The sequence below is a fragment of the Halichoerus grypus genome, chromosome 8 (assembly GCF_964656455.1).
Source record: "Halichoerus grypus chromosome 8, mHalGry1.hap1.1, whole genome shotgun sequence".
Lineage (NCBI taxonomy): Eukaryota > Metazoa > Chordata > Mammalia > Carnivora > Phocidae > Halichoerus > Halichoerus grypus.
In genome coordinates this window covers 3,278,853-3,305,013 of record NC_135719.1, presented here as the reverse complement: position 1 = coordinate 3,305,013, position 26,161 = coordinate 3,278,853, and the positions used below count along the sequence as shown (strand labels likewise).

The following is a 26,161-nucleotide window of genomic DNA, read 5'->3' as shown; positions in this document are numbered from 1 at the left end:
AGTCCCTCTTAGGCTTATTGATTTATTTAGGGCTTTACTTTTGAACCAGTTTTGAAATTTATATTTTGCTAGAGAAGTATGCACTTCATCTAATTCTTTCAGACTTTTCAAATGTAATCATAGTATTGCCTTATCATTAAAAAAAAGATCTCATTTTACCTGTAACTATGTCTCTTCCATTGGTTCCTTGTCTAATATTTGTTTTGTTCAAACCATTCAAAGATTTGTCTCTGAGGCATCTAAGAACCAGATTTTTGTCTGATTAACTCAGAGTTTAAAAACTATTCATTTATATAAATTTTTATTTTTGTTTCTTTCCTTTATCTTCACATGGACTTATTTTGGTTTTGTATTTTTAGCTTCTAGAGCTCAATTCTTAATTCATTTTATTTTCAGTCTTTTTTTTCTCTGTTATATGTTTTCAGTTTTCCCATACAGAAGCTCTTAATGTTGTTGTAGTGTAAGCTATCAATTTTTAACTTTATGCTTAGACTATTTGTATTTGTATGCTAGGAAATCTGCCCCATTCAGGGTCATGAAACTATTCTTCTCTGTTTGCTTCTGGAAGACTTATTGTTTTACCTGTCATATTAGGAGCTACAATCCACCTGGAGTTGATTTTTGCACATGTTGTGAGGTAGAATCATTATCTTTTTCCACATGACTATCCAGTTGACCCAGCACCATTAGGTGAAAAGACAGTCCTTTCCCCATTTGTCTTAAAGCCCAAACTGTATGTGTGTGGGTCTGTTCCTGGACTCTATTCTGTTTTATTGATCTGTCTGTGCAGTATCCTTGTGACTTAGTTACTGCAGCATTAAAACGAGTCTTGATATTTACTTCTGTAAGTTTCCCCACTTTGTTCTTGAAGATGATCTTTGATATTCTTGACTCCTTGCATTTTCATATCAAACTTTTAAGTATGCCTGTCAATTTTTATAAAATTCTTTTGGATTTTGATTGGAATTGTATTGAATCTCTATATCAGTTTGGAGAGAACTGAAAACTTTCCAATACTAGTTTTTCCAATCCATAATTATGGTATATCCATCATCATTCAGTTAAATTGTGTTGTAATTTTCATAGTGATATAGTCTTTGATTTATGGAATATTTAGAAGTGTTTTATCCAAATATGTAGAAATTTTCCAGTAATCTTATTATTATTTTATAGCTTAATTCCACTGTAGTCAGAGAACATACTCTATATTATATCAATTTTTTTGAAATCTGTTAAAACTTAATGGGTGGCTCAGAACATAGCAAATATTAGAAGATATGATGCATCATCTTTTGTTGATGGGCACTGTTCATATGTCACATTGATCATGTTATTATTAATGGTTTTATTAAAAATAATAGCCTACTGGTTTTTGTCTGCTCATTCTAGTAGTTACCATAGGAGAGATGGTAAAACTGTCACTGTGACTGTACTTTCGGCTAATTTTTTTCTATTCTTGTCAATTTTGAATTATTTATCTTTGAGGCTAGGTTGTTAGGTACATTAACATTTAGAGTCATTACCTCTTCTAGTGACGTGACTGTTTTACCATTATGAAACTATTTTCTTTCAGCATTTCCAAGATAGCTCTCCATTGTCTTCTGGCTTCCATTAATTCTGTAGAGAAGTTAGCTGTCAGTCTTATTTTTATGCCTTCGATGGTAATGTGTGTTTTTCTTTGTCTGCTTTTAAGTGTTTTCTCTTTGGTTTTGGTTTCAGTCAATTTGATGTGATGTAATTAGCGGCTTTCTTCTTCTTGAGGTTCGTGATGCTTCACAACTCTGGCTTGATATCCACCATCAATTTTGGATGATTCTCATTTATTGCCTCTGCAGATACAGTTTCTATCCCATTCTCTGTGTTCTCTTTTTCTGGGACTATGTTTATACCTTTATCTCTCATGTCTACTTTCTACTTCCTTCTTTTCTGTCCATTTACTGATTCTCTCTTCAAGTGTGTGTAATCCAGGGGCCAGCAGATCCTGGCCAGCAAGCTAATGACCTGTTTTTTGTAAGTGGAGTTTTACTGGGACACAGCCACAACCATTTGTTTACAGATTGTGGCTGCTTTTGCACTACGTTAGACACATTGAAGAACTGCCATGGGGACAACATGGCCTGAAAACTATAATGTTTGCTGTCTGGTTCTTTATGAAAATATTTGCTGAACTCCCATCTAGTCCACTGTCAAGTCTATCCATTGAGATACTGATTTAAATTATTGTGCTTCATACTTCTAGAATTGCCATTTTATTTATTTATTTATTTATTTATTAAAGATTTTATTTATTTTATTATTTGAGAGAGAGAGAGCAAATGCACATGAGCAGGGGGGAGGGAAGAGGGAGAGGGGCAGGGAGCCCGACTCAGGGCTAGATCCCAGGACCCTGGCATCATGACCTGACCCGAAGGCAGACGCTTAACCAACTGAACCACCCAGGTGCCCCTGCCACTTTATTTTTATTGTAGCTTCGTTTCTAGTGAAATTCTCTGTCTTGTCATTTAGTTTCTTAAGCATTTTAACCATCGTATCTTAGCCCAGGCTCTCTAAAACACAGAACCCTGGGCGCGAGCCGTGTGCTAACATTGATGTTTTAAGACCCTGGGACTGGTATGGAGTTTCGTGAAACACCATCTGAAGCCCAAGCTAGAGCTGCAGGGGTAGTGGCGGTATACCCAGGTGTTTAAATTTCTGTCAGGTGGTGCTGATACCTGGATGTTCTGTAATTCCATTTATAGTCTAGTGCTCCACCTTTTTTGGTTGTTATTAAATTTTATCTTTTTTGTGTGCCTGGTTATTTTTAAGTTTTGCTATATATAGTAGATGAAAGATTATAAATATAATTTGAGACTGGATTAATTTCTGCTTCTGGAAGACAGGTTAGCAGCCAGTTACCTTCAGCCAACAGGGACTTGAAATGATTTGAACCTGGCCTTCATTCCCTTTGAAAATTGGTCAACTTCCAGTTCACACTTTTTCCTAGGATAGAGCTTTTTGGGGTCTCAGGTGGGCGCCTGGGGCATTTACCAGTACCGCCCCCGCTTTGGTGGATCTCGAGCTCCAGGGTTTGCTCTCGGCCACACGAGTCTGATGACAGGTCTGCTCAGCTTCTCAGCCACTCAGTCACCACTTGCATGATGGAAAATGCCTCGAGTAGCAACGTGGCGCCAAAGGTGTTGCCAAATGTTATGCTCACCTCTCTAGGCTTCCTTTGTGTCTGGGATCTCGGCCCTGCAAATACTCACTAGTATGGTAGTTCTCTGGTGCCTTCACATACATTAAAAAACTATTTTAGGCAGTGTTTTCACTTATTCTCACCGGCAGGATTCATCAGGGACATTCTTCCATAGCCAGAGAAAAACGCTTTGCAAGTTTCCGTGCCTCGGTGACGGCTTTGCTCCTACCCTCCCACCCGTCCCTGCTTCTCCTCTCCGACACATCTCGTGCTGGGGTTTTTATACTGGTTTATGATCAGATACGTCAAAATATTTTTCAGTCAACTCATATTTACATTTATGAATAAGCTTTACTGAGTGATTTCATCGTTACCGCTTCTTGCATCCACTACCTTCTTCTGCTTTTATATTAGTTCTTGTTCGGTACCTTTTAGTAGTTTTTCTCTCTCTCTCTCTTTTTTTTTTTTCCAGTGAGCATCTCAAATGGTCAAGTTTCAGTCATATTGTGTCTGAAAATATCTTTATTTCACTGACTCTGATGATAATTTGATCATAGATCATTCATAGATTGATAATTGATCTTTGGTTGTTGGTTAATAACTTATGGAATTCTAGATAAAAAGTTATTGTTCCTCATCACTTTGCAGGTATGATTTTGCTTTTTTGCATCCAGTGTTTCCTGAGAGAAATCTGATGCCAATCTGATTCTCACTGCTTTGTAGGTTAATCATATTTTTTTCCTTTCCAATAACTTAAGATTTTTCTTTATCCCAGCTGTTGTACTTTTTTAAAATGTCTGCTCCGAACTTGCTGAACATTTTTGAATTGAGTACTCCTGTCTTTCTCAAGGTCTAGGAAATTCTCAGCAATTATATCATCAAATATCGCCTCCTTATTATTTCCTCTGTGTCTCCAGCTTGAACTCCGTATGTGTGTTGGCATTTCTGGATCGATCCTGCATGAACTCAACTTCTTTTCCTCTTTCTTTTTCTCTTTTCGTTGCATTCTGGGAGTTTCCCTCAGGTCATTCATTTGTTCGATCAGGAGGGAAGAAAAGAGAAAAGTGGGGGGAGAACTTGCTGCTTGAGTGTGGTCCCTCAGGGGTACGTTCCCTCTTCCCTCTGCTTGCTCACGCGCAGTGGTGCCCCTCCTCCTCTTTAGTTCCTTGCTGGAGCGCTCCTGTGTAAACACCACGTATTTGTGTATGTTTGAGTTTCTGCAGTTGTGCTTTCAGAAGACCTTTTTGGAAGGATTTGCTTCAAGATGTTATTATTGAAAGTGTAAGAATCCCAATTATGTGCTATGTTGCCAACAAACCCAGACTGGCTCAGTCCCGGGTCCCATGGAAATTAAAATCAGATGTATCAGGTAGAAAAAAGAAGTTACACAAACAAACAAGTCCACCTGACACATTTGAGAACTCACTCCCAGGCATGGAATCATCTGGAAAGATGACTCCAGGGAGGCTGGTTGAAGATCTTCTGTGCCCCCATGTATGACAAACCTTAATGAAATGTTATCACATGTTACAATTTTTGGAATCTTCATGTGCCACAGTTTGTTGTGATCGGTATGTGATCGTTAGCATCAGTGAAATAGATTCATTGCATTTGGAAAGGTGCGGGAAGCGCTGGCTCGTTGTACGCAGACACGTGATTGCAGTTCTCTCTGTCCAGACCAGGTACACAGTGGCCAAGGACAGTGTGGTCCAGTTCTTCTTCTACCAGCCGATCAGTCATCAGTGGAGACAAACCGACTTCTTTCCCTGCACTGTAACATGTGGAGGAGGTGAGGAACATATTGCGTGTATGCTTCGGGCTCAGAGTTAGAAATGACATACTTGTGTTTTTTGAAGCTGACTTTACAATTGGCATGGTAGTTGGGGATGTGTAATCACACGGCATCTTATTCAGTGGCTGGAATGCGGTGGTGTTCCCAAATGCGTGTTTGCCTTTATTCCTGAAGACAGATGAAAACGGGATTTGGAAAACACCTTTTACTTCTAGCAAACAGCTGGATACATGTTTACATGAGTTCTGGCCTTTCTTGTTTTGTCTTTAAAGCATGTATTATGTTTAATTTTCCATGGAGAACCTGAAAAACAGAGGGACCACGTCACTTGCCCAGTCTGACCGAGTTCATGGATGTGTTGGTTCTAATGTTTAGATTTCCCCTGTCCTCCCTCAGGCGCCAGAGCAGAACTTACCAGAGAGAGAAAGGGTAGCTGCTAAGTGGTGAGGGGGATGTCCTGCTTACTGTTAGCTTCGTTCAAGGATTTCACAGATGGTTCAGGAAGGCCCTGGGCCAAGTGTAACCCAGGGCTCCACACACGTGCTACACATATTTGCAGGCTCAGGTGGAGGATCATTGTCTGTTTAATATGGAGAGAGTATCTGCCTGGAGGAAATGAGGAGGCTACCAGAGCCTCCGTGGAGATAATTCTCTTTTAATGAACTGAAGTTTTAAACTGAAGGTAAATGGTTCTATAAGTGCCAGCCCAAGAACCACAGTTACTAGAATTGCTAGAGAGGCTTGATGCTGATACTTCCCCTAAAAACACCAGACAGCAGTGGTGGGCATTTACATGTATCAAGCCATGGGCTGGGGCACTCATCTTCATATTTATTCTTCCAAACAACCTTAGGAAAGATCTCTTTTCATGCCTGTTTTTATGTATGAGCAATGGAAACGTAGAAAGGGTAAACAATGGACTCCCGTGTGCTCAGCGAGCAAACAGCATGGCTCCTGGATCTGGCTCCAGGTCCCTCTGATGCCAGAGCCCCATGCTCCAGATGGCTTTGCCCTTGTGTCTCCCAAGAACCGTCTACCACCCCTGGGAGCAGGTCAGGGCACGCAGGCTCAGGTAGGGTTGTGTTTGAAGGACTACAATAAATCCCCCTCCTGCAGCCCAGCCCCAAACCATTTCTTCCCTGCAGGACTATTGAATATGAGCTTGTTCAGAGAGCCACAAACTGAGTGTGGGTTCTGCCCCTTCTCCTCTAAACCACAGGCTTATCAAGGAGGGCTCCTCAGCTTTATCCTCAGCCAGGGTCAGGTTCCCATGCATACGTATGTCAGACCTCTCTCTTCTGCAATTTCAGTTCCCAATGAAAGCAGGAGGCAGGTGCTTTCGTGGAGAGCACCGAGTAGCCTAGACCCCAGAAGGAGCTTGTGTTGCCGGGAATGGAAGAGAAATAGTCTGGGGGTTGAATGGGGCTCTAGAAACAAGGTAAAAGTTAACCTTCCCGGTTTGTCCTTCTTGGACCAGGCATGGGCAATAGACCACGAGATTAGGATCCTACAGCAGTGGTTCTCAAAGTGGGTTCCCTGGACCAGCAGCAGCATCACATGGGAACTTGCTGGAGATGCAGATTCTTGGGCCCCACCCTGGACGTACTGAATCCAAAACTCTGGGAGTGGGGCCTGTCCCTCCAGGAGATCATGGTTCACATTCAAGCTTAAGAACCACTGCTCCCTAAAGCAATGTCTTTGGGTAACAGCTGTAGCTGTTTTAACCTCGCTGCTTTTGCCATATCTGTTACCCCTACACTATTATTTACTTCCAGTTTTTTCTTTAAATGGACCTTTTAAAAAATTAAACATATTCACAAAAAAAGATCTAATACGAGCACCTCAAAGTGGTAAACTATGATCTTTGCCATAAATTGAACATAGTCACAAAAATAAATACGATGGAAACAAAATGCTGGAGATCATCTCTAAGTCCCCGCCAGGCCTCAGTCTATTCTTGATTCTCCCTGAAAGTGAGAACGTGTTTTGTTGAACATGATAAGCATTGCTCCCAGGCAGAAACTCCTTCAGAGCTTTGGGTCACTGATCTTGCAACAGTGACTGCAAGGCAATTCTTACAACACATTTGATCTCGTTGAACGCTGACTGAGGTCAAACAGCATTTGGAATCAAGACCGTGATCTGCGTCAATTCCGTGAGTCTCTCCAGACCTGGGCCTCAGGCTCATTTTGGTCAAAAGTGTTCTCTAAAAATTGCATGACGACGTTTACATCAAGAGGCGGTGTGGTCCCGGAGCTCAGGTTCCGGGGCCTGGACTCCCTTCTTGGCTTTGCCACTACTTGGCTCTGAGCCTCAGTCTGCTCATCCGTAAAACAGGACGATCGCCGCCTGCAGCATTGTTGGGGGACAAAATGACAGGACACGCCAAGGAGCCTAGTATGGTTCCTGGCATTAGTGGGTGCTCGGGAAACACCTGTTATGTCAGAGTCTAGGCAAACCTGAATTTTGTTAAAAATGCCTCTGCATAATCTACAGAGTTCTGGCCGTCCCCCCCTTCTGGCATTCCCTGGGGATGTGTTATGAGATACAGACATGACTCAGTGCTAATAGTAGAAAGCTCTCAGGGGTGAGTGGGACATGCCTAGAGCTCCTTACATATACATTTTATATCCAGAAGCCGAATCCCACCACCTTAAAGTCAGGTGGGCCATGGCTCCAGGGCAGACGGAGTCTCTCATGGACCCCAACATAAAAGCAAAGAGCCGGTGGGGCTCTTTTTATTTTTACTCAGCAGGAAAGCAAACATCTCTTTCTTTTTAGTGTATTCGCTCTCACACCACATTATTCAGAGAGACGTTCCCATGTGGACACATAAGAGAAAAGAGAAGCTTTCCACTCTGGGAGGGACATTCGTAATGGGATTCGGCTTAGTTCAGTTGGTTAAATTCTTGGGAGGAACACAGGTGTGTCTCATACTTGGGTGCCGAAGGAAAGACACATTCAGCCTGGCTGGAACCGTAAATGGGAGCACCTAGTGGCCAGACTGCCCGCCAAAGAGAGCGGTTGTCAGAACAGAAGGGAGACTTCACGCTGCTTGTGGGGTACCCCTTGCAGCCTGCCATTTTGTGCCCGCTGGCAGAATTTCAACACATTTGTTCATAGTATAGGAAGGCAATCTGCCTTATTTTCGCTTTTAGTTATCTCGGTACTGCCATAAAATTAAAGAGGAAAATTAATTGTCTCTCCTTAAATTATAAACACCTGTATGCTTTTTTTTTGGTCTAGAAGTATGTTTCCATTTAGAACAAAGGTTTTTCTTTGATTCAAGGAGCTGTAATCTCATTCTCTACTTGTGTTGGAAGAAATAAAAAGACACACATAAAAACCCACAAGGAAAGCATTACCAGAATTTAATTATATTAGTAATCGAGTGTACATGATTTGTGTAAATACCATTTCTGAGTTTTTGGATAATCAGGCGAGTTCCCTGCTCCCTAAGGTACTTGGATGGACTTTCCTTGTCTTGCCTGCAATCATCTACGTGGGACTCTTAAGATCAGTCTGGAGAGAGTTCCGGGATCGCCACTGCCATCTGATATTGTAGACTCTCTGGCAGATATTGGCACCCGAGTAACATTTTATTGACTCCATTTGGATTTTCGTTCTTGCGGTTTCAACCTTGCTTTTTATAACGCATACCAGTCTGTCCTTCTGCACTCAGCTCACATCCAAGCCGTGGCTTGCAGAAAGCTGTCTAGCGGTTTATAAAATCAGATTCCTCTTGACAATCAGGCCCTTAAATGTATTTTTAGACCTTTAGACCAATTGGCTGAGGCTGAGAGCTTAGCTTTGGGCTTTTTTTTTTTTTCCCTGAAGAACTCATTCTGGTTTTGAAAAATTGCCTTTTTTTTTTTTTTTAACTTAACATGACACTTATGTAGTGACAGGAAACCTGGAATCAGATCTTTCAGGAAATAGAAGCATCATTTTGTGCATTTTAAAAAATTTACAGCACTCTCCCATTTGGAATGTACACTTCTCTTCAGCGACGGCAATTTGAATTTAATAGAATCGGAAGTGAGTCTTCATCACTTTCCCTCTGAAGGCTTTTGAGGCAGGGGCCGGTAGAGGGGACGGATTTTGTTCCTCCCTGTAGAGACAGTGCTTACTTCCCCAGTTAAGGAAGTTCGTTGGCCTCAGAGGCGCCCCGGGTTTCCCAGGACAGCAAGAGAGTAAAACGAGGCATATGCTTGCAGCGGGAGATTATGCGGTGGGAGCAAGCACCGACCCGGCACATGGGTTGCTCTCAATAATGTAATGTTGAGTGAGAGAAGCAGAAAATAGAACAAGATTTTAAATACCTATTTGGTTAAAACAGATACACACAAACAACGTTACATGAGGCAGATGCATATTTAAGAACATATAACCGATGAACAGGTGTCTCTGGGGGAACCGGGATGGGGGAAGGGACAGGCAAAGAGGGGAAGCGTGAGGAAAGAAGAGGGGGTCTGGCTTGGTGCCAGGGGGACAGTCAGGACATGGGCCAGTGAGTGACCTTCTGCCCCAAGGATTAGGCGTTCTGTAGAAGGAGGCTGCTGTAACTTTCTCGTTAAAAGTGCTAAGACCTCCACAGTCAGTTCAAGTAATCATTCCCGATCTTGGCCACACGTTTTAGTCATCTTAGAAGAACCTGAAGATCATTAGAAAAAAAAAAAGACAAAGCCAATTTCCTGGACCTAGCCACAGCATTTCTGGCTTAACTGGATCACAAAGGGACCCAGGCATTGGTGTGTGCCAGGAGCTCCCAGGGGTTCCATTGAGTAGCCAGGGATGAGAACCACTGAGTTAAGTTTCTTAAGGGGGGAAAAAAGGGCGTGGCAGGGTGAAAACACCACCGTGCAATATTCAGACTTGCCTTTTCTTTTTCCGTTAGGTTATCAGCTCAACTCAGCTGAATGTGTGGATATCCGCTTGAAGAGGGTGGTTCCTGACCATTACTGCCATTACTACCCCGAAAACGTGAAACCAAAACCCAAACTGAAGGAATGCAGCATGGACCCTTGCCCATCGAGGTTTGCATCATCACCCATAGTTTTTACTCTAAAAAGAAACAAATCAAGTGTGGCCCAGACCCATCAGTCTTTGCAGAGTGACATTTGCACCACGTGACCTTGAACACACGCTGGTGGCCGTTACCTGCATTTGTCACCCACTCACGCGGTCCAGCGCTCTCCTGTCTGGCGGCGTGTGCCTGCGCTCGGAGATTTGCTCCTCGTCATGACCCTCCTTGAGTGTATCCTGCACACCCAATAGGAGAGGTCTCCTCGTCCAAGTACGAGGTCTTGTCCATCTGCTAGTCATAAATATCTTGAACTCACCATTTTCACTTTTAAACTGGGTCACCCATGACCACGTTTTGACTTTCGAAGTGTTCACATTAAATTCGGTATAAATAATGCATTGTGCAAGGAAGTGAAAAGTTTTAATGCCAAAGCAGAAAAGCTATGCATAAACGATCCCGTTGCATAATTTAGTACCTGCTGACTTGGATTGCCTGGGGAAGTTTCCTGGCTTTACTACAGTATCTTAAAATAACAGCACAATATCAAGTCCCAGAATCCCCCAGACATCTGCCAGCTGGCTGCAGCAGAAGTGTGCGAGTGGAAAAGGAAGTGCTCTCAGTAGATTTCATTTCCTATCACTGAGCTGCCTATTTCCTGTAATCCCAGGTGAACGTAATTATTCATAGAGATCTTTTTAAAGGACAAACTCTGTAAAATAAAATGTTTCTCTGAAGATTCTACTGATATGATAGTGTGTTAATATCATTAATATATCAAAAAAAATTTTAGATGATAAAAACATAGATTTATCTAAATTAAGAGACACTCTTTCCTTCGGCTAATACATACCACTAGTTTCTGAATTTTCATAGACCTGGGGATGGCGTGTGCCAGAGATGTTCCTGAAAACCAAAAAGATGGTGGCTGAGTTTTTGGGAAGAGTTTACAACCCTACGCGTATTTAGTTTTCAGTGTGAAAGAGCTCTGTCTTTGGGGACGTCAAATCCATAGTGGTCGAATTAATAAATATGTTAATTGATTGAGAAATGACATTGTCACAATGATTTCATTTGTAGCGACGGATTTAAAGAGATCATGCCCTACGACCACTTCCAACCTCTCCCTCGGTGAGTCACGTGTTTGCCTTTTCCATTCCGCAGTTTGCTCTAAGTAGTTTGCAAGGAAGTGTATCCTATCTGTAGCAATAGTCTAAAATGTAAGAGTGGTAGATATTAGATCCTTTGCAGAGAGCTAAGTTTCCCTTAGCAGACTTCAACTCCATAATAAGGGAGATCTGTCTAAGAATTAGGTGGAATGCGCCCCCTCAAACAGCGACGTCTCCCGTCACTGGGCATATCAAGCGCCCCTTGGATGACTGGCCATGAGAAAGGGAGCTCAGTCAGAGATTTGAATCCCCTCTGATGCCCAGATGACTACTTTCTGACCTTCAGTTTCTTTGTTTTCTCTAATAGTACCGTCTGTTAGTATTTATAGTGGAGAGACGGTTTAAAGAATGCTTTCACACTCTATATGTTAACCGATGAGATTCTCAGAATGGCCCTGTGCAGGGGCACGAGGGAAGATGTCGCATTCCCTCCTGACAGTAGCCTCAGGGACAGAGGCGTGAAGCACCCTGTGACTATAGATTGTGTGTGGCAGTCACGACGGAAGTCTCATGACTCCATGGCCTGCGTGCTTTCTGCTGAACCACAACTGGCCTCTCTCCCCCTTTGCAAGCCTGAAACAGACAGGCAAATGACACATAAATAATGTGTTTTTATTTGTTTGCTTTTGAGCTGGGAACATAATCCTTGGACTGCGTGCTCGGTGTCTTGCGGAGGTGGGATTCAGAGACGGAGCTTCGTGTGTGTGGAGGAGTCCATGCACGCGGAGATTCTGCAGGTGGAGGAGTGGAAGTGCATGTATGCCCCCAAACCCAAGGTCATGCAGACCTGCAACCTGTTCGATTGCCCCAAGTGGATCGCCATGGAGTGGTCTCAGGTAAGATTTGAGGACAGGACACTTGTCATTAAATCTCAGATTTTAATGAACGCTGGCTGGGTGTTATCAATCCTTTTTTCACATACCTCCTAAAAGATGTTTGCAAAGTTATATACCCCTTCCCATATATTTGGGTTGACATCTAAAATTTTTTTAAAGATTTTATTTATTCATTTATTTGAGAGGAGCGGGGAGGAGCAGAGGGAGAGGGAGAAGCAGACTCCGGGCTGAGTGGAGAGCCCGCCGTGGGGTTCGATCCCACGACTCTGAGATCATGACCTGAGCCACCCAGGCACCCCAACATCTAAAATTTTTGTATAAGTTTAAATAAAAAGTATCAAAGAAAGTCATTTCTAACATGTTGTGAATACAGGCATTTTTTAAAATAAGAGTGTTACGGCTTTTAAAAAAATGGGTCCAGCAGAATGTAAATGGCATGTTGATTTCTACCCTTGCCATCTTTCCCTTAAAAAATACATAGAGAAGCTCTTCTTGAACAATTTGGATAGTTTGCATTTTTTCCCCTTGAACTTGAACTTTCAATCCACTCTCCCCGTAGAAGTTTATCCTAATATAATGTACCGTTGTGCTTTATAGTCTTTTATTGATTACGCTATTCTACTTTTCTCCAAGAAAATATGTATAGTGATTGAAATTAGTTAATTTTATTTTATTTGAAATGAATTTATTTTAATTTTCTGTCGCCATAAGGCTCTAAGTATTAGAAATATTCCCCTGGGTTGTTATTATCAAAACAACAAAGATTTTAAATTTTGGTAAACAGTTTTACACATATAAAGTAAATTTTCAATTGAAATCAATCTTTCTAGAAAATGAGGGGGGCTTGAAAAAATAGTCCATTGCCAGAATAAGACATGGGTTCAGCAGTAATTTTATTCTTAATTTTTACTGCAGATTTCTTGGTTTGTTTTGTTTTGCATGTACACACCAGGAAAACTTGTTCACATAAATAAGTAGACTGAGATGGGGGGATTTTATTATAGCAAGATTATTCAGGGGGCGCCTGGGGGGCTCAGTTGGTCAAGCATCTGCCTTCAGCTCAGGTCATGATCTCAGGGTCCTGGGATCGAGTCCTGCATCGGGCTCCTTCCTCAGCAGGGAGTCTGCTTCTCTCTCTTCCTCTGCTGCTCCCCCTGCTTCTGCTCTCTCTCTCTCTCTCAAATAAATAAATAAAATCTTTAAAAAAGGATTATTCAGTTCTTGAACTCCTGAGTTACATGACAAAAATCGGGTCGTGATCTATCATCAGAAATCAACATTTTTACTTCTCTAACCTGCAGAGCTCATTTTCGGCTCTTAGAAGTCTCATCTATATGTTTTGTGTTGGCTTTAGAGCTTTCTTTTTTTTTCTTTTTTTCTTTTTTTATTATTATTTTTAATTTTATTATGTTAGTCACCATTAGTTTTTTAATTAGTCATTAGTTTTTGACGTGGTGATCCACGATCCATTGTTTTCACATAACACCCAGTGCTCCATGCAGTACGTGCCCTCCTTAATACCCATCACCGGGCTAACCAATCCCCCCTCCCCCCTCCTCTCTAAAACCCTGTTTGTTTCTCAGAGTCCATAGTCTCTCATGGTTCATCTCTCCCTCCAATTTCCCCCCCTTCATTTTTCCCTTCCTTCTCCTAATCCACCACCCCACACCCTCTTCAATATCGTGACTTTATCGTCACTCATAATTTCAAAATAGAGGGTTGTTACCCAAATCATCTCATTTACCTTTCTTGGCTCTTGATACTTCTCATTTCTTTTCAAAAATCAAATACATTCTCAGTAACGAGAATAAGCTATCATTAAGGATATATTCAGTTCCAGAGTGGAGTTCTGGAAATACAAATACTGACCACATTGTTGTGGTAAATGTCCAGCTTCCTGGGGAGGCTACGAAGGAAGAGACAATACTCCTTTGGACTGACCAATTCTGATATAGTTATACCTTGTAATCACACCATCTTCTTTCCCTTTGGGCAGAAGTTTTATTTCTTTCTTGACCGATATGCAACAACCTCTCAGTGTCATATATATTTCAAGTCGATAAATCTTGGGGTTGGCAAGTTAGTTTCCCAGAAATAGGGTCTAATCTCACACCTCACTCAGTTCATTAGAATATTTGTTTGGTGGTCCAGTGGCAAGATGAAATCATATGTTTCCTGATACTCTTTTTTTTTAATCCTTATTTTTTTAAATTCCAGTATAGTTAACATACAGCACTGTATTAGTTTCAGGAGTACAGTATAGTGATTCAACACTTCCGTACCTCACTCAGTGCCCATTATAAGTTCCCTCCTTCATCCCCATCCCCTAGTCCCCTCATCCCCCATCCACCTCCCCTCTGGTAACCACCTCTTTGCTGTCTACTGATATTCCTTTTTTGGAGACGTGAATTTGTTGAAAAGGCCCCTGCATCCTGTGAAACGTGTCTGAGACCATGTAGAAAACATCTACAGGCTTAAGAAAGAATCTTTGAGTTTGATGAATCAGTGGCAAAGTTATGGTTTTGGCAACAGGAGGCTCTGGGCTGGAATACCACTCTGCCTCTCGGGGATTCTGTGACCTTGAGCAAGGTCCTTTGGTGGTGGGCTGTTTGCTCCTCTGTCAAATGGGACGGATGCTAGTGAGCTGCAGGTATGTGGGGCAGTTAGTGAGGTAACACCAGCGGGGCAGTGCCTGTCCCTTAGTGGATGTCCAGGGGTTCTTAGTGCCTCTCACGATGGATCCAGAATTGGTGAGGCCTCAAGTTTATACACTTTGGGGATGACTCTTGAAGAAGAAAGAATGCAAAATATTGGGTATCGAAGTGAATTTTTGTTTAGAATAATCAAAGAAATTGCAAGAAATCACAAATTTTTAAGAAATTGACAATGACCCTAATGTGAACTCTGGACTTTAGTTAATAATAATGCATCAGTATTGGTTTGTCAATTGTAATAATGTACCACACTAATGCAAGATGTAAGTAACAGGGGGAGCTGTAGGGAGGGGTGGGGGCATATCAGGACTCTGTACTGTCTGCTTAATTTTCCTGTAAATATAAAATGGTCCTAAAAATAAAGTCTATTAATAAGAAAAACCCACATACATATTCACATATATACTCACCAACATATGTAGATAAATTGAAAAGATATCCTAGATTTTCATGACATGAAAAGACTCCATTCATCGGCAAAAGTGCCTTCCAAATCATAATAAATAATGCAAGAAAAAAAATACAACACAAACATCACATGAAAATTCATAAAAAGACAGGAAAATATTTTATTAATTCTAACTGCTTGACATTTCTATAGTATTTTTTTCCTAACCATTTTGGCTGAATACTCTTTGGTGACCTCTTCATATGATCACAGTTTTGTAAGATAGATTTCTATAGACAGAATAGAAAGATAATCCTCTAGAGTGATTGATCAGAATTTGATTTTTTAATTGACAGTTTAAAAAAGTTTTTTTTTTTCATTCTCACAAGTTGTTTTGGATAATGTCATAAAAATTTTTAATCAAATTTGAAAACTTATATCAAGTTTCTTTCATATTTGAGCAGAAAGATTTCAGGGCATTTCAGTTTTTCTTGTGCTGTGACCTCAACTGAAATACTTTTCAAATTGAGAATTGGAAGGAGGCCTTGCAAGGGAGGGGCCCTGAAACATAAGAATCACAGGAAATCAACTTCTACCCCCTTCTTTACGTGGTTGTCTGGTGGTCTTTTGTGTTTAGTATTCATTTCAATGAGTGGCTCTCCTTCGCATGAGTCATTAATACCTTTGTGGGTCTGTTCATGAGCAAGAATTTCACTGGTTTCTCATTTCTTCTTTGAAGTGCACGGTGACTTGCGGCCGAGGGTTACGTTACCGTGTCGTTCTGTGTATCAACCACCGCGGACAGCACGTTGGGGGCTGCAACCCGCAGCTGAAGTTACACATCAAAGAAGAGTGTGTCATTCCCATCCCATGTTATAAACCAAAAGGTAAGTTTGTGGTGCATGTTGAAGTGAAATCAAATGGTGTTTTCCAGCTCTCATTTGAATATTATAGCATTTCCATTCAACTTACTTTCTTAAAAATTGGTTTCACCCACAGATGGCAATAGACCCGTCCACCTGGGTAAAGAAGCTAGACCGATGTGATTAAGTGATGGGGGTGGGGTGAACTGAGCTCCTGTTGACTCAATGCATGTAGAGTGGCTCCTATCCGTCCAGGCTTATACTAACATTTCTTGATGGACATAGAATAATTTGATCTAATCCCTGATTTGAAGAAAAAGAAGTAGGGTGAACAGGAAGAGAAAAAGGTGACATGGGGGTAGAAAAGGAGAAGAAGGATAAAGAGAAAGAGGAGCAGGAGATTTCCCCCAGGGTTCTCGTTCCTTGTTCCGACAGTATTTTATACATATTCTTCATCGTGTGTTCTGTTGCCTACTATGGAATGAATAAAGACTTTCAGCTCCCAATCTAGACCGATAGATGCTTTTAGAGTTTTTGTTGTTGTTGTTCCTATTTGTTCCACATGAATTAGCAGAAATGGGTAGCATCCATGAACAGGAAGTCTTGACATCATCTCTCAGATATACATTCCTCTCTATACAGGATTATTGCCATCTAGTTTAGTGAAGTATTTCCAACCCTTATGACAAGTTATTTCCTGTCTGGAAATGAAAGAGTGATTATTCCCACCTGTTAGTGTCAAGAAGTCTTCTCATATCTTAGAAAGTATAGTAAAATTCTCCTTCATTATTTCTGGGTTCATTGTCCATACAAATAGCCTTACAATGAACCACTGAACAAATATTTATTTACTGTGTCTGCCTTCCAGAAAAATCACTGGTTGCCATGGAAGGGACAAATCCCAGTTCTAGAACTTTCACCAGTGAAGTCTTTTCTCCTTCCTGGTGCGCTTGATGGTGCTCTCATAGCCATGTTCTCGGTGTCTGCAATTTCCCCGCAGCAGTACAAAAATGATTTCCTTTCTTATTTCATAACTAGTGTTTCTTTCTTCATATCTTAGGAGGCTTAAAAGGACAGAAAGGGGCATGCATCTTGCTCCTGCATGATGGTTGTAATTGGTAATGAGCTCCCTCAGCAACTACAACAATAAAAATTTAAGTAAATCAGAGCACAGATTCCGCTCCTCCCAACTTTCCAAACATTTTTGTTATTTGATTTTCTCTAGTGATTTCTTTATTCATGGGCAACAAGAATTTGTGGCAAAAGAGAGCAAGCTGATATGGTTAAGTAAGAGCTTTAATATGTAAACAACAGAGATTGGTTTTGGTTTATAAAAGGCATTTTTTAAAATAAAAGGCATTTTTATGTTCGCTTGGAGAACGTGTTCAACTGTGCTATGGGATCATCTGGTTGCATTTGGATAATGTGTTAATTAAAAAAATATATGACAGAAATGTCTGGTTCACCCCAGAAGCTGCTTCATGTGCTAAAAGACTCAGCTTGCATTTGCAAAGTATGACTGCTTTATTGATGAAACCTTCAGCAAACAATGATCATGTATCCAACTCCCTTAAGCTTGTTGTTTATGTTCCTTTTTTCTTAGAAAAAAGTCCAGTGGAAGCTAAGTTACCTTGGCTGAAACAAGCACAAGAACTAGAAGAGACCAGAATAGCAACAGAAGAACCAACGTGAGTCCAGGGCCTTTTATGGGAGTAATCAGGGCATAGCCAGTTAACATGATATATGTAATTTTTGTACTCATTGGAGTACAGTGATACATTTCAAATCCAAATGACCTGAATTCTCAGACTCTAGAGAGCTTGAGCTGGCTAGAATACTCCTCTCTTTCGCAATTCAGCAGTCCCACTTTGGCACTATTTGTGAGAAGCACATAAAAGAACAATGTTTGTTAACTCAAAGCAGACCCAGTGGTCTGTTACAATTAAGAGATTGGGGATAATTCCTAGATCTATATTAACACATATGATTTGACCAAGGACCATGACAATATTATATAAATCAGTCAATCAATCATTCCGTGGTTAAGACATGGCCAATCTCTATAAAACCAGTTTCGTTGAAATGCATCAGGGTGGCCTGAGTAATTATAAGGAGAAATCCCAGAGCTGCTATGGCATGAGCAATAGAAAGAATATGGCGCTACGTATCTTGGAGCCTAGAACCACCACTTTTAATTATGTGACCTTAGACAAGTCTTTAATTTTTCTGTGTCTCATCCTATAAATGAAGCACGTTGGACTTGACCTCTCCAGGGTCCATTCCAACTCAAAAATCCAGTGACTTCTATCCACATGTGATTTGGCAAATCCAGAGTGTAATGGTGTCAGTGGAAATTGAGAATCAAGAGCAAATCAAAGAAACCTCTGGATGCAGAGGGATAGGGACCTAAAGAGAGCAAGGAATCAAAGGTGCTCTGAGATTTTTCATCCAGGAGTCTAGAAGAATGACAGCACCAATGACAGACTCAAGTAATTGGACAGGACAGCTGATTCCCTGTCTGACACGTCAAGTCTGTGGTGCTGACAGGCTATTTACCAAGAGAGCATTCACAGAGTGTTGTAGGAAAAGGGATCTCAAAAGTAATAAGGTAATATGGCCAGTCTCCCACTCAGAGCAGGCATTTCTTTGTCAACACCTTCAGTGACATGCAGAGCTCCCTGCATCGAGACAGCTCATTCTTCTGTTGAACAACCTGAGTTATATGCAGGATTTTTCTCTGGTTAAGCTAAATACACCTCCTTCAAATTTCTGCTGTCTGAAAGAGAAAAAAACAAAAAACCCATGTCTATGCCTCATCCCATGTGACAGGTTTTCACAAATTTAAAGAAAGCTGGATCCCAAGAGTGTGGTCTTTCCCAAGCTCATCACTCTTAGCCTTTTCCAGTGGTTTTCATGTGTTGTTTTTAGATCCCTTACCAACCTCATTGCTGGTTTCAGAACATGCTCATTTGTCAATGTCCCTTCCAACTGGAGTCCAGCCCAGTGAGCCCCAGGGGAATGTGAATTACTCCTCTTTGAGAAGGCACCATGCCTCTGGTGATACAGGCCAAGAGAATTGGCATACCCCCCCTTAGGACATGCGCAGAACTTTTCCACATTGATTAGTGGCAGGCTTGGAAGTGAACCCAGAAGAAACTGTAGATGCTGTGAGGTGAATGACCCCAGAGTAACTGACTAAAGAGAGAGGGGTTCTGGGCTCATGACAGTAGCTTGGTGATCTAGAGGAGGGGGGGATGTTGCAAGAAGTGGGTGATGCAGGAGAAGGAGTAGTGAGCCGAGGGAGGAGGAGACCCAAGGAAGGACCATGGTTGGAAAGACCAAGGCAGTAAAGAGTTTAAGGAGGGGTGCAGATCTCTTAGAAAGTCAAGGAAAAACGATGCAGACGGAGAAAACGCTATCTAGATGGGCAAGAGAGTCTTTTCCAGTTAATTGTAGAGTAGTATCATTCCAAGGGTAGAGATGTAAACATCAGAGATTTAAGACATGAATTCCCAATTAGAAGGAGGCGGGTATTTGAGTACTGAAAAAGGAGTACAGATTGGTAGGGAAGTTGATGGAAAGAAGTGGTTCTATGGATGTTTGATTTTTGTTATTGTTTTTTATATGAAGTTAGGATGGCCTTAAATATATACATATTTTAAAAAAGATTTTATTTATTTATTTGGCAGAGAGAGAGCAGGAGAGTGGCAGAGGGTGAGGGAGAAACAGGTCCCCTGCTGAGCAGGGAGCCCAAAGTGGGCCCAATCCCAGGACCTTGGGATCATGACCTGAGCCCAAGGCAGTCGCTTAACCAAGTGAGCCACCCAGGCGCCCCAGGATGGCCTTAAATATATTAAAAAATAATAAGGGTTATAGACAAGTCAGTTAACATGTCTACACCTCCCAACTGTATAGGAAGGGTGTTAAGCTCAATACTACCAGAAACTTCTCCCCGCTCTGATCTCCTGTGATTCTGTAAGGGAAGGAACCTGTGGAAAGAAGGAGATTTGAGACAGCTGAAGGGAGTGTGTAGTTGTCATGCAAGGAAGGTTATAGAGTTCTCAGTCTAGAACGATGCATCCTACTTGGATCTTCTGTCCCCAGAACACAACTAGGTTATAACTGCAAGTCCTCCCGTATGTCCTCTCTTGGTTAATGGGGTTGCTGTCCAGTTCCCCAAACCACAAGTCTGGGGTCATTCTTGCCTCTCTCTCATTCTTCCCTTATATGTAGTTAACTACTGGTCATGCCAATCATATCCACTAAAATCTGTCTCCATTCCAGCCCTTTGCTCTGTTCCTACTACCATCCTGTCCAGGTCCTGAGCTCACTTCCCGGGATACTAGAAACAGCCTTCTGATTCGCTTCCCACTCAGTCCCCTCCAACCCACCCATCCCACAGCTCCTGGACAAGTCTAGCTAAGGCACAAATCTGGGTCTTTCTTTCCAACATTGAGAACATGGTTCCCCATCACCCAGAGATTTGCACTCATCCCCAAGGCCAACCAGACTTCACGGGGGGCATCACCCTTCAGGGCTCCCAGCGTCCTCCCTGAGCACTTCCTTGCTTTGCCTTGAGTGGGACGCTGCAGCCGCAGTAAACTGCTGGTTGTGTCTTACCGACAGGAGGCTGCCACTCACCCCCACGCCCCCCATTAATAATGTTTTTATCCGAGGAGAGCTGACGCAATGTCACTTTGGTTGCAGGTGTACGACACAGTGATTCTACAAGTTTCTACACTGTGCTGTGCTCAGCGCGTGCAGCTGCCGCGTGTCCCCACACAAGGCTGTTGCCATACCCCCGGTGGTGCTCCTTATGCTCTGCCCTTCCGCCCCGAGCCTTGCTCGTCCCACCAGCCTTTCAGTCACGCTCCCTTCTCTGTTGGGAAGGGGGGCCACCTGGCGAAGGCTTTTTTTTTTTTTTAAAAGCTTTTTTTGTTACAGAAAATTTCAAGCTTATATAAAAGGGGAGAGGACAGTATAATGAACCCCCATGTGTCCATCATCCGGCTTCAGTAGTCGTCAGTTAGCAGGTCGCTCGCGTTCCGTCTCTGCCACCAACACGGAAGCCAGACTCCAGACAGCGTAGCATTTCATCTGTAAACCTTGCAGGATGTGTCTCTAAAGAAGGACTACTTCTTCTATTTTTCTTCTTCTTCTTCTTCTTCTTCTCCTCCTCCTCCTCCGTCCTTCCCTCCGTCCTTCCTCCTCCTCCCTCCTCCCCTCCCTCCTTCCTCCTCCTCCTCCTTCTTCTTTAATAACCACAATACCATTTTAAAGTCTGGTCTTCAAATCACTTCCATCAGAATCACCTGCGGCCCTCCTGAAATGCAGATCTCTGGGCCCCATGGGGCAGACTCTGCGTGGGTGGGGGAGGGGGTGCTTTGTCCCTAGCATTTTTTTTTTTTTTTTTGGCTCTGCCGGATACCTTTTATTTGTTTATTGTTTTGTGGTAAAATACCCATAACAGAATAGGTGAAGGGGGATGAAGAGGTACAGGCTTCCAGTTATAAAATAAATAAATCCGGGATGAAAAGTGCAGCGTAGGGACTACCGTCAGTATTTCATCACTTTGCGTGGTGACAGATGGTGACGACACACCTGGTGGGGATCATTTCGTAATGTCTAGAACTGCCGGCTTGCCCTGGCGTGCACCCGAGACTGATAGACTGTCGTACGTCCGCTGTGCTGCACTTTCAAAAATGACCGTTTTAACCATCTTTAACCATTTTTACGGTTTCGTGGCATTAAGTGCACTGACCTGGTTGTGCAGTCAGCACCGCCCCCCTCCGGAGCTGCTTCGTCTTCCCCAGCAGAGACTCTGTCCCCACGAAGCACTAGCTCCCCAGTGCCCCCGCCCCTCCCCCAGCCCCCTGCCCCCCCCTTCTGCTTTCCATCTCTAGGAATTTGTCACCAGCATTTTTAGCAAGTACCCCAGGTGACTTGGGAAGGTGCATCCAAGTTTGGAAACCACTGGATCAGGCCGTCTGTAGGGTCCCTTTCACAGTCTGAAAATCCTGTTCATTGTATTGACTTGGAAGGGGCAATATCATGTGAGCTGCAGTGGGTTCAGGCCCTGTATTCATTCCAAACCTGCTCTTTCTGTCAGCCCACCTCCCTTTGCTGCTGGTTTCCTCCTCCCCTTAATCCCCGAGCAAAGCCAATACGCCCTTTCCTCCTGGAAGACACCACCCCTTTCTCTCCAGCATGGGAGACTGAGTCCCCTGCACCTGTTCCCGGCCCTTGGGGCTGCCTCCTCCCTGCTTCTTCCCTCCCCCTCTCCCTCTGTGGTCTCTATGCAATTTTCCTTTATAATTCACGCTGCTGGCGGATGCTGGCCTGTTCCTGGCTGCCTAGTGTGAAGTTTATAGTTTCCTCCCACCACTTCTGACTCTATTCATTCCCTCGATTTCCAAACAAAACCGCAACATACCTCAGCTTCCAGTTCATCCTTCTATAACCGCTGTCTTTTGTGGTTTGGGGATGCTTGCTTGTTGACAATGACGGACAAGGGGGAACGTAGCTATATTTCAGATCCCTCGAGGAGAGCCTGCCAAACCTGCCTGGAGAAGATAAATATTTCTGCCTCTGCGGTTTACCATGGCCTGAGCTCTGAATTTACACAGGGAGTGGATGTTCAAAAGCTTTTTTTTTTTTTTAATTAGGAAAATAAAAATTATAGCTTATAAAGCTATGCCAAGAGAACTGCAATGTTGACCTTTCAAAGCTTCCAGCTGTGGAATGTGTTGACGGTTGATACGGTGCATCGTTGTTTTAAAAGATCTTCCCTGGAGACGTCCTCGATTCTTTGGGGTGCGAGATCTTTCTACAGCTGTGTTGCCCTTTTCCCATTTTTCATATGTGAAAACCAAGGAAACAGGACAGGGTTAGAGCACTTTGGATGTTTTCTTCCCTGCTATTTTAGCTTCTCCATTTTTGGAAGCTGTATTTGCTAAAACCAAATCATGTCTTCTTCTAGACATCTGTTTTTCTCACGATGGTCCTAACAGCTAATATTGAGGATTTCATTTGTGCCGGGGTCTATGTGGATTGACTCATTTAATTCCAACAATTTGATTCCAACACCCCATGAGGAGGTGTTATCATCAACCTCACTTTAGAGGTGAGGACACCAAGGCACAGAAAGATTAGGGCATTGTCCAGCATTTCAGAGCTGTTAAGTGGTGGACAGTGATTCTCTGGCATGTGATTCTAGAAGGAGCTCCAGTTTAATGTTAAGTGACTTGAATTCAAGCTTTGCCCATCCTTAGGTTGGTCTAATAAGGTAGACAGAGAATTTAGTGGTTATATTACTGTACTGTGAGGTTTAGGGGTCAGGGATAGCTTCTTGGGAGAGATGGTGCATGAACTAAGGTCCTGAGATGTACACGGGTGTCAGGCGAGCAACATGTCAAGTGTTTGGGATTGCATGCCAGCCAGCTGGTCCACGGGGCCATGCCTGGCCGCTGACGTACTGAGTGCGGAGAGGGGCCTGGAGGCTAGAGCTCGAGGCAGCAAGGATGTAGCTGGGAACAAAAGCACGTCTTGGAGGTCTTCATAGTTCACTAAGGAGCTTGGACTTCATGTGGAGGCAGTGGGAGGGTTTTAACAAGTGATGTCATCATGATTACATTTTAGAAAGATCTTTCTGGCTCTCTGCAACTTGTTGCTGATCATTCACTATGATAAAAACAAAACAAAACAAAAACTGCAGCCAATCTCAAATTGCACATCTCTCTCTAGATAGGACATATCTGCTGGGGTGGAATTTCTGGGACAGAAGATAAGCACATCAAAGGCATTGAATTTCTGTGGTCAAATTTCATTCCAGAAAGTCAGTATGTGTTTGCCTGTCCATGGCAGTCCTGGAGCCCACCCTCTTTCCCACACATTCATCAAAATGGAGAAATGACCTTTTTTTTTAAAAAAAAATGCTGTTTTCTAATACAGTTGACTCTTGAGCAACACGGGTTTGACCTGCGGTGGGTCCAGTTACACGTGGATTTTTGCAGTGTGGCACCATAAATGTATTCTCTCTTCCTTATGATTTTCTTAGTAACATTTCTTCTCTCCAGCTTACTTTATTGTAAGAACACAGTATGTCATAGGTATAACATATAAAACAGGTGTGAAGACTGCGTACGTCATGGGTAAGGCAACAGTAGGCTGTTGGTTATGAGTTTGGGGAGTCAGAAGTTATACGTGGATTTCTGACCGTGGGCAGGGAGTGAGGAGGGGGTCAGTGCCCCAAAACCCCGAGCGGTTCAAGGGTCAACTGTAAGTATACTATACTTTTCATGTTTTCATGGTGTACATGTAACTTTGATCCATGGGGAATGTGATATGTGGTGTCTCTCCCCAATAATTGACGAATTGCCCAGCACTATCCGACAATAATTTGTCCTGCCCACTCTGATTTCACAGGGCCTTCACTGTTCAAACGGGGTACCCCATTGCCAGTCCCATAGTATTGGAGTTACTATAACTTTTTAGTCCTTTTTTGTCTCAGGCTGTGCATGGGCAGTGTAATTGTTAATTCCTTTTAAACATGCTCCGACTGTCCTCACCTAACCTCCCATAACAACTTGAGAGTTGTCTTGTCTGTTTCCAGCCTCCCCAAAATTGGATCAGAACCGCATTCATTTGCTAAAATAATTAAGGGGGCGGGGAAACAAACATTTTACAACTTGGAGTCTTTCCATTCGGAGGCATGTGCTGTTCTCGCCGGTTATTCCAGTCTCTGCGGTTAGAACCTCCTTCCGTATTTTGTGGTTTTAATCAAGTGGCCTGCACTTTCTTACAGAGTTTTTATTCACCAACTCAATTTTCTTACGTGTTTTAAGCTTCAGTTCTTTTTTCATCTGTAAAGTTGTGAAAAAACAGTACTTGTTCAAAAGGTTGTGAAAATTATATTCAAATAATACATGTACTGTTCTTAGCATGGCAAGTGTTGGCTGAATTCTGGGAAACGTGGTAATTTTAGGATAGATAGGTAGGGACTATTTTATTGAACTCTGATTTTTTTTTTCTAAAAATCTTCAATTGACTTTACTGTTTCCCATAGTTATCAAGTCATCATCAAAGAATAACTTCATCTCTTCTTTCCAAAAATTTATACCGGTCTTTTACCTTTTCCTACCCTATTTTGTTATTCCTTATACTTCAGATTTCATTTATTTATAATATATTAAAGATATATAAAGATATATTAAAGATATATAAGAGAGAGAGAGAGAGACTGTGAGCACAACCAGGGGGAAGGGGAGAGAGAGAGAGAGAGAAGCAGACTCCCCGATGAGCTGAGAGCCCAATGTGGGGCTTGATCCCAGGACCCCGGGACCATGACCTGAGCTGAAGGCAGACAGTTAACTGACTGAGCCACTCAGGTGTCCCTAAACATCCCATTTCTATTGATGTCTCCATCTTTAAAATGAGTGTGTTGACATAGCTTGCTTTATGACCAACCTATTTCAAAGTTCCTGATTTTTTTAAAAAAAGTTTTAGCCAGGTTAGAAAATTCAAACCTTTTAAATTGCTTTGGCTGCTGTGAAAATTCACTGCAAACCGAGTGGTTTAATACATATTTGCCAGCTCGGTTCAGGAGGTGAGGAGTCCCAACAGATTGGGTCCCGCCAAGCCAAAATCAAGAGCCTGAGCGCCTCTCTGGGGCCCCTGGGGGAGGATGTGCTTCCAGGCTCACTCGGGTAGTTGGCAGAATTCAGTTCCGTGCAGTCGTGGAATTGAAACCTCCACTTCCTTGCTGGCTCCGGGAGTTGTTCGCAACTTCCAGAGGCTGCCTGCGTTCCTTGGCTCCTGGCCCCTTCCATTTCTGAGCCAGCAATGGCGGGTTGAGTGCCCTTCACGCTCTGAATCTCTCTTGCTCTTTTCCTGCATCTCTCAGACTCCAGCCAGAGAGGCTTCTCTGTTTTTAAGGCCTCGTGTGATTAGATTATCCTGCTAGGACAGTCTCCTTATCTTGAGGTCCATAACCTTAACCACATCTGCAAAATTTCTTTTGTCATGCAATACAACATATTGATAAATTCTGGGGACTAGGGTGTGAGCATCTTTGGGGTGGCCATTATTCTGCCTAAAATTCTAGGTTTTTATGTTAATCATTCTTTTTTTTTTTTAATTTTTTATTGTTATGTTAATCCCCATACATTACATCATTAGTTTTAGATGTAGTGTTCCATGATTC

General features: G+C 42.5%; 1 protein-coding gene across 3 annotated transcripts in view; it reads left to right on the top strand.

Annotated features, from left to right (window-relative positions):
* The window catches only part of ADAMTSL3 (ADAMTS like 3), a 344,500-nt gene that overhangs the window by 200,694 nt on the left and 117,645 nt on the right, over positions 1–26,161 (top strand). For all 3 annotated transcript variants that reach the window (XM_036072905.2, XM_036072904.2, XM_078078809.1), the window contains 6 exons: positions 4,853–4,964; positions 9,865–10,003; positions 11,071–11,121; positions 11,791–11,995; positions 15,837–15,984; positions 17,564–17,648. In XM_036072905.2, coding sequence (XP_035928798.2) covers positions 4,853–4,964; positions 9,865–10,003; positions 11,071–11,121; positions 11,791–11,995; positions 15,837–15,984; positions 17,564–17,648 — 740 coding nt within the window. The remainder of the gene's footprint in view (positions 1–4,852; positions 4,965–9,864; positions 10,004–11,070; positions 11,122–11,790; positions 11,996–15,836; positions 15,985–17,563; positions 17,649–26,161) is intronic.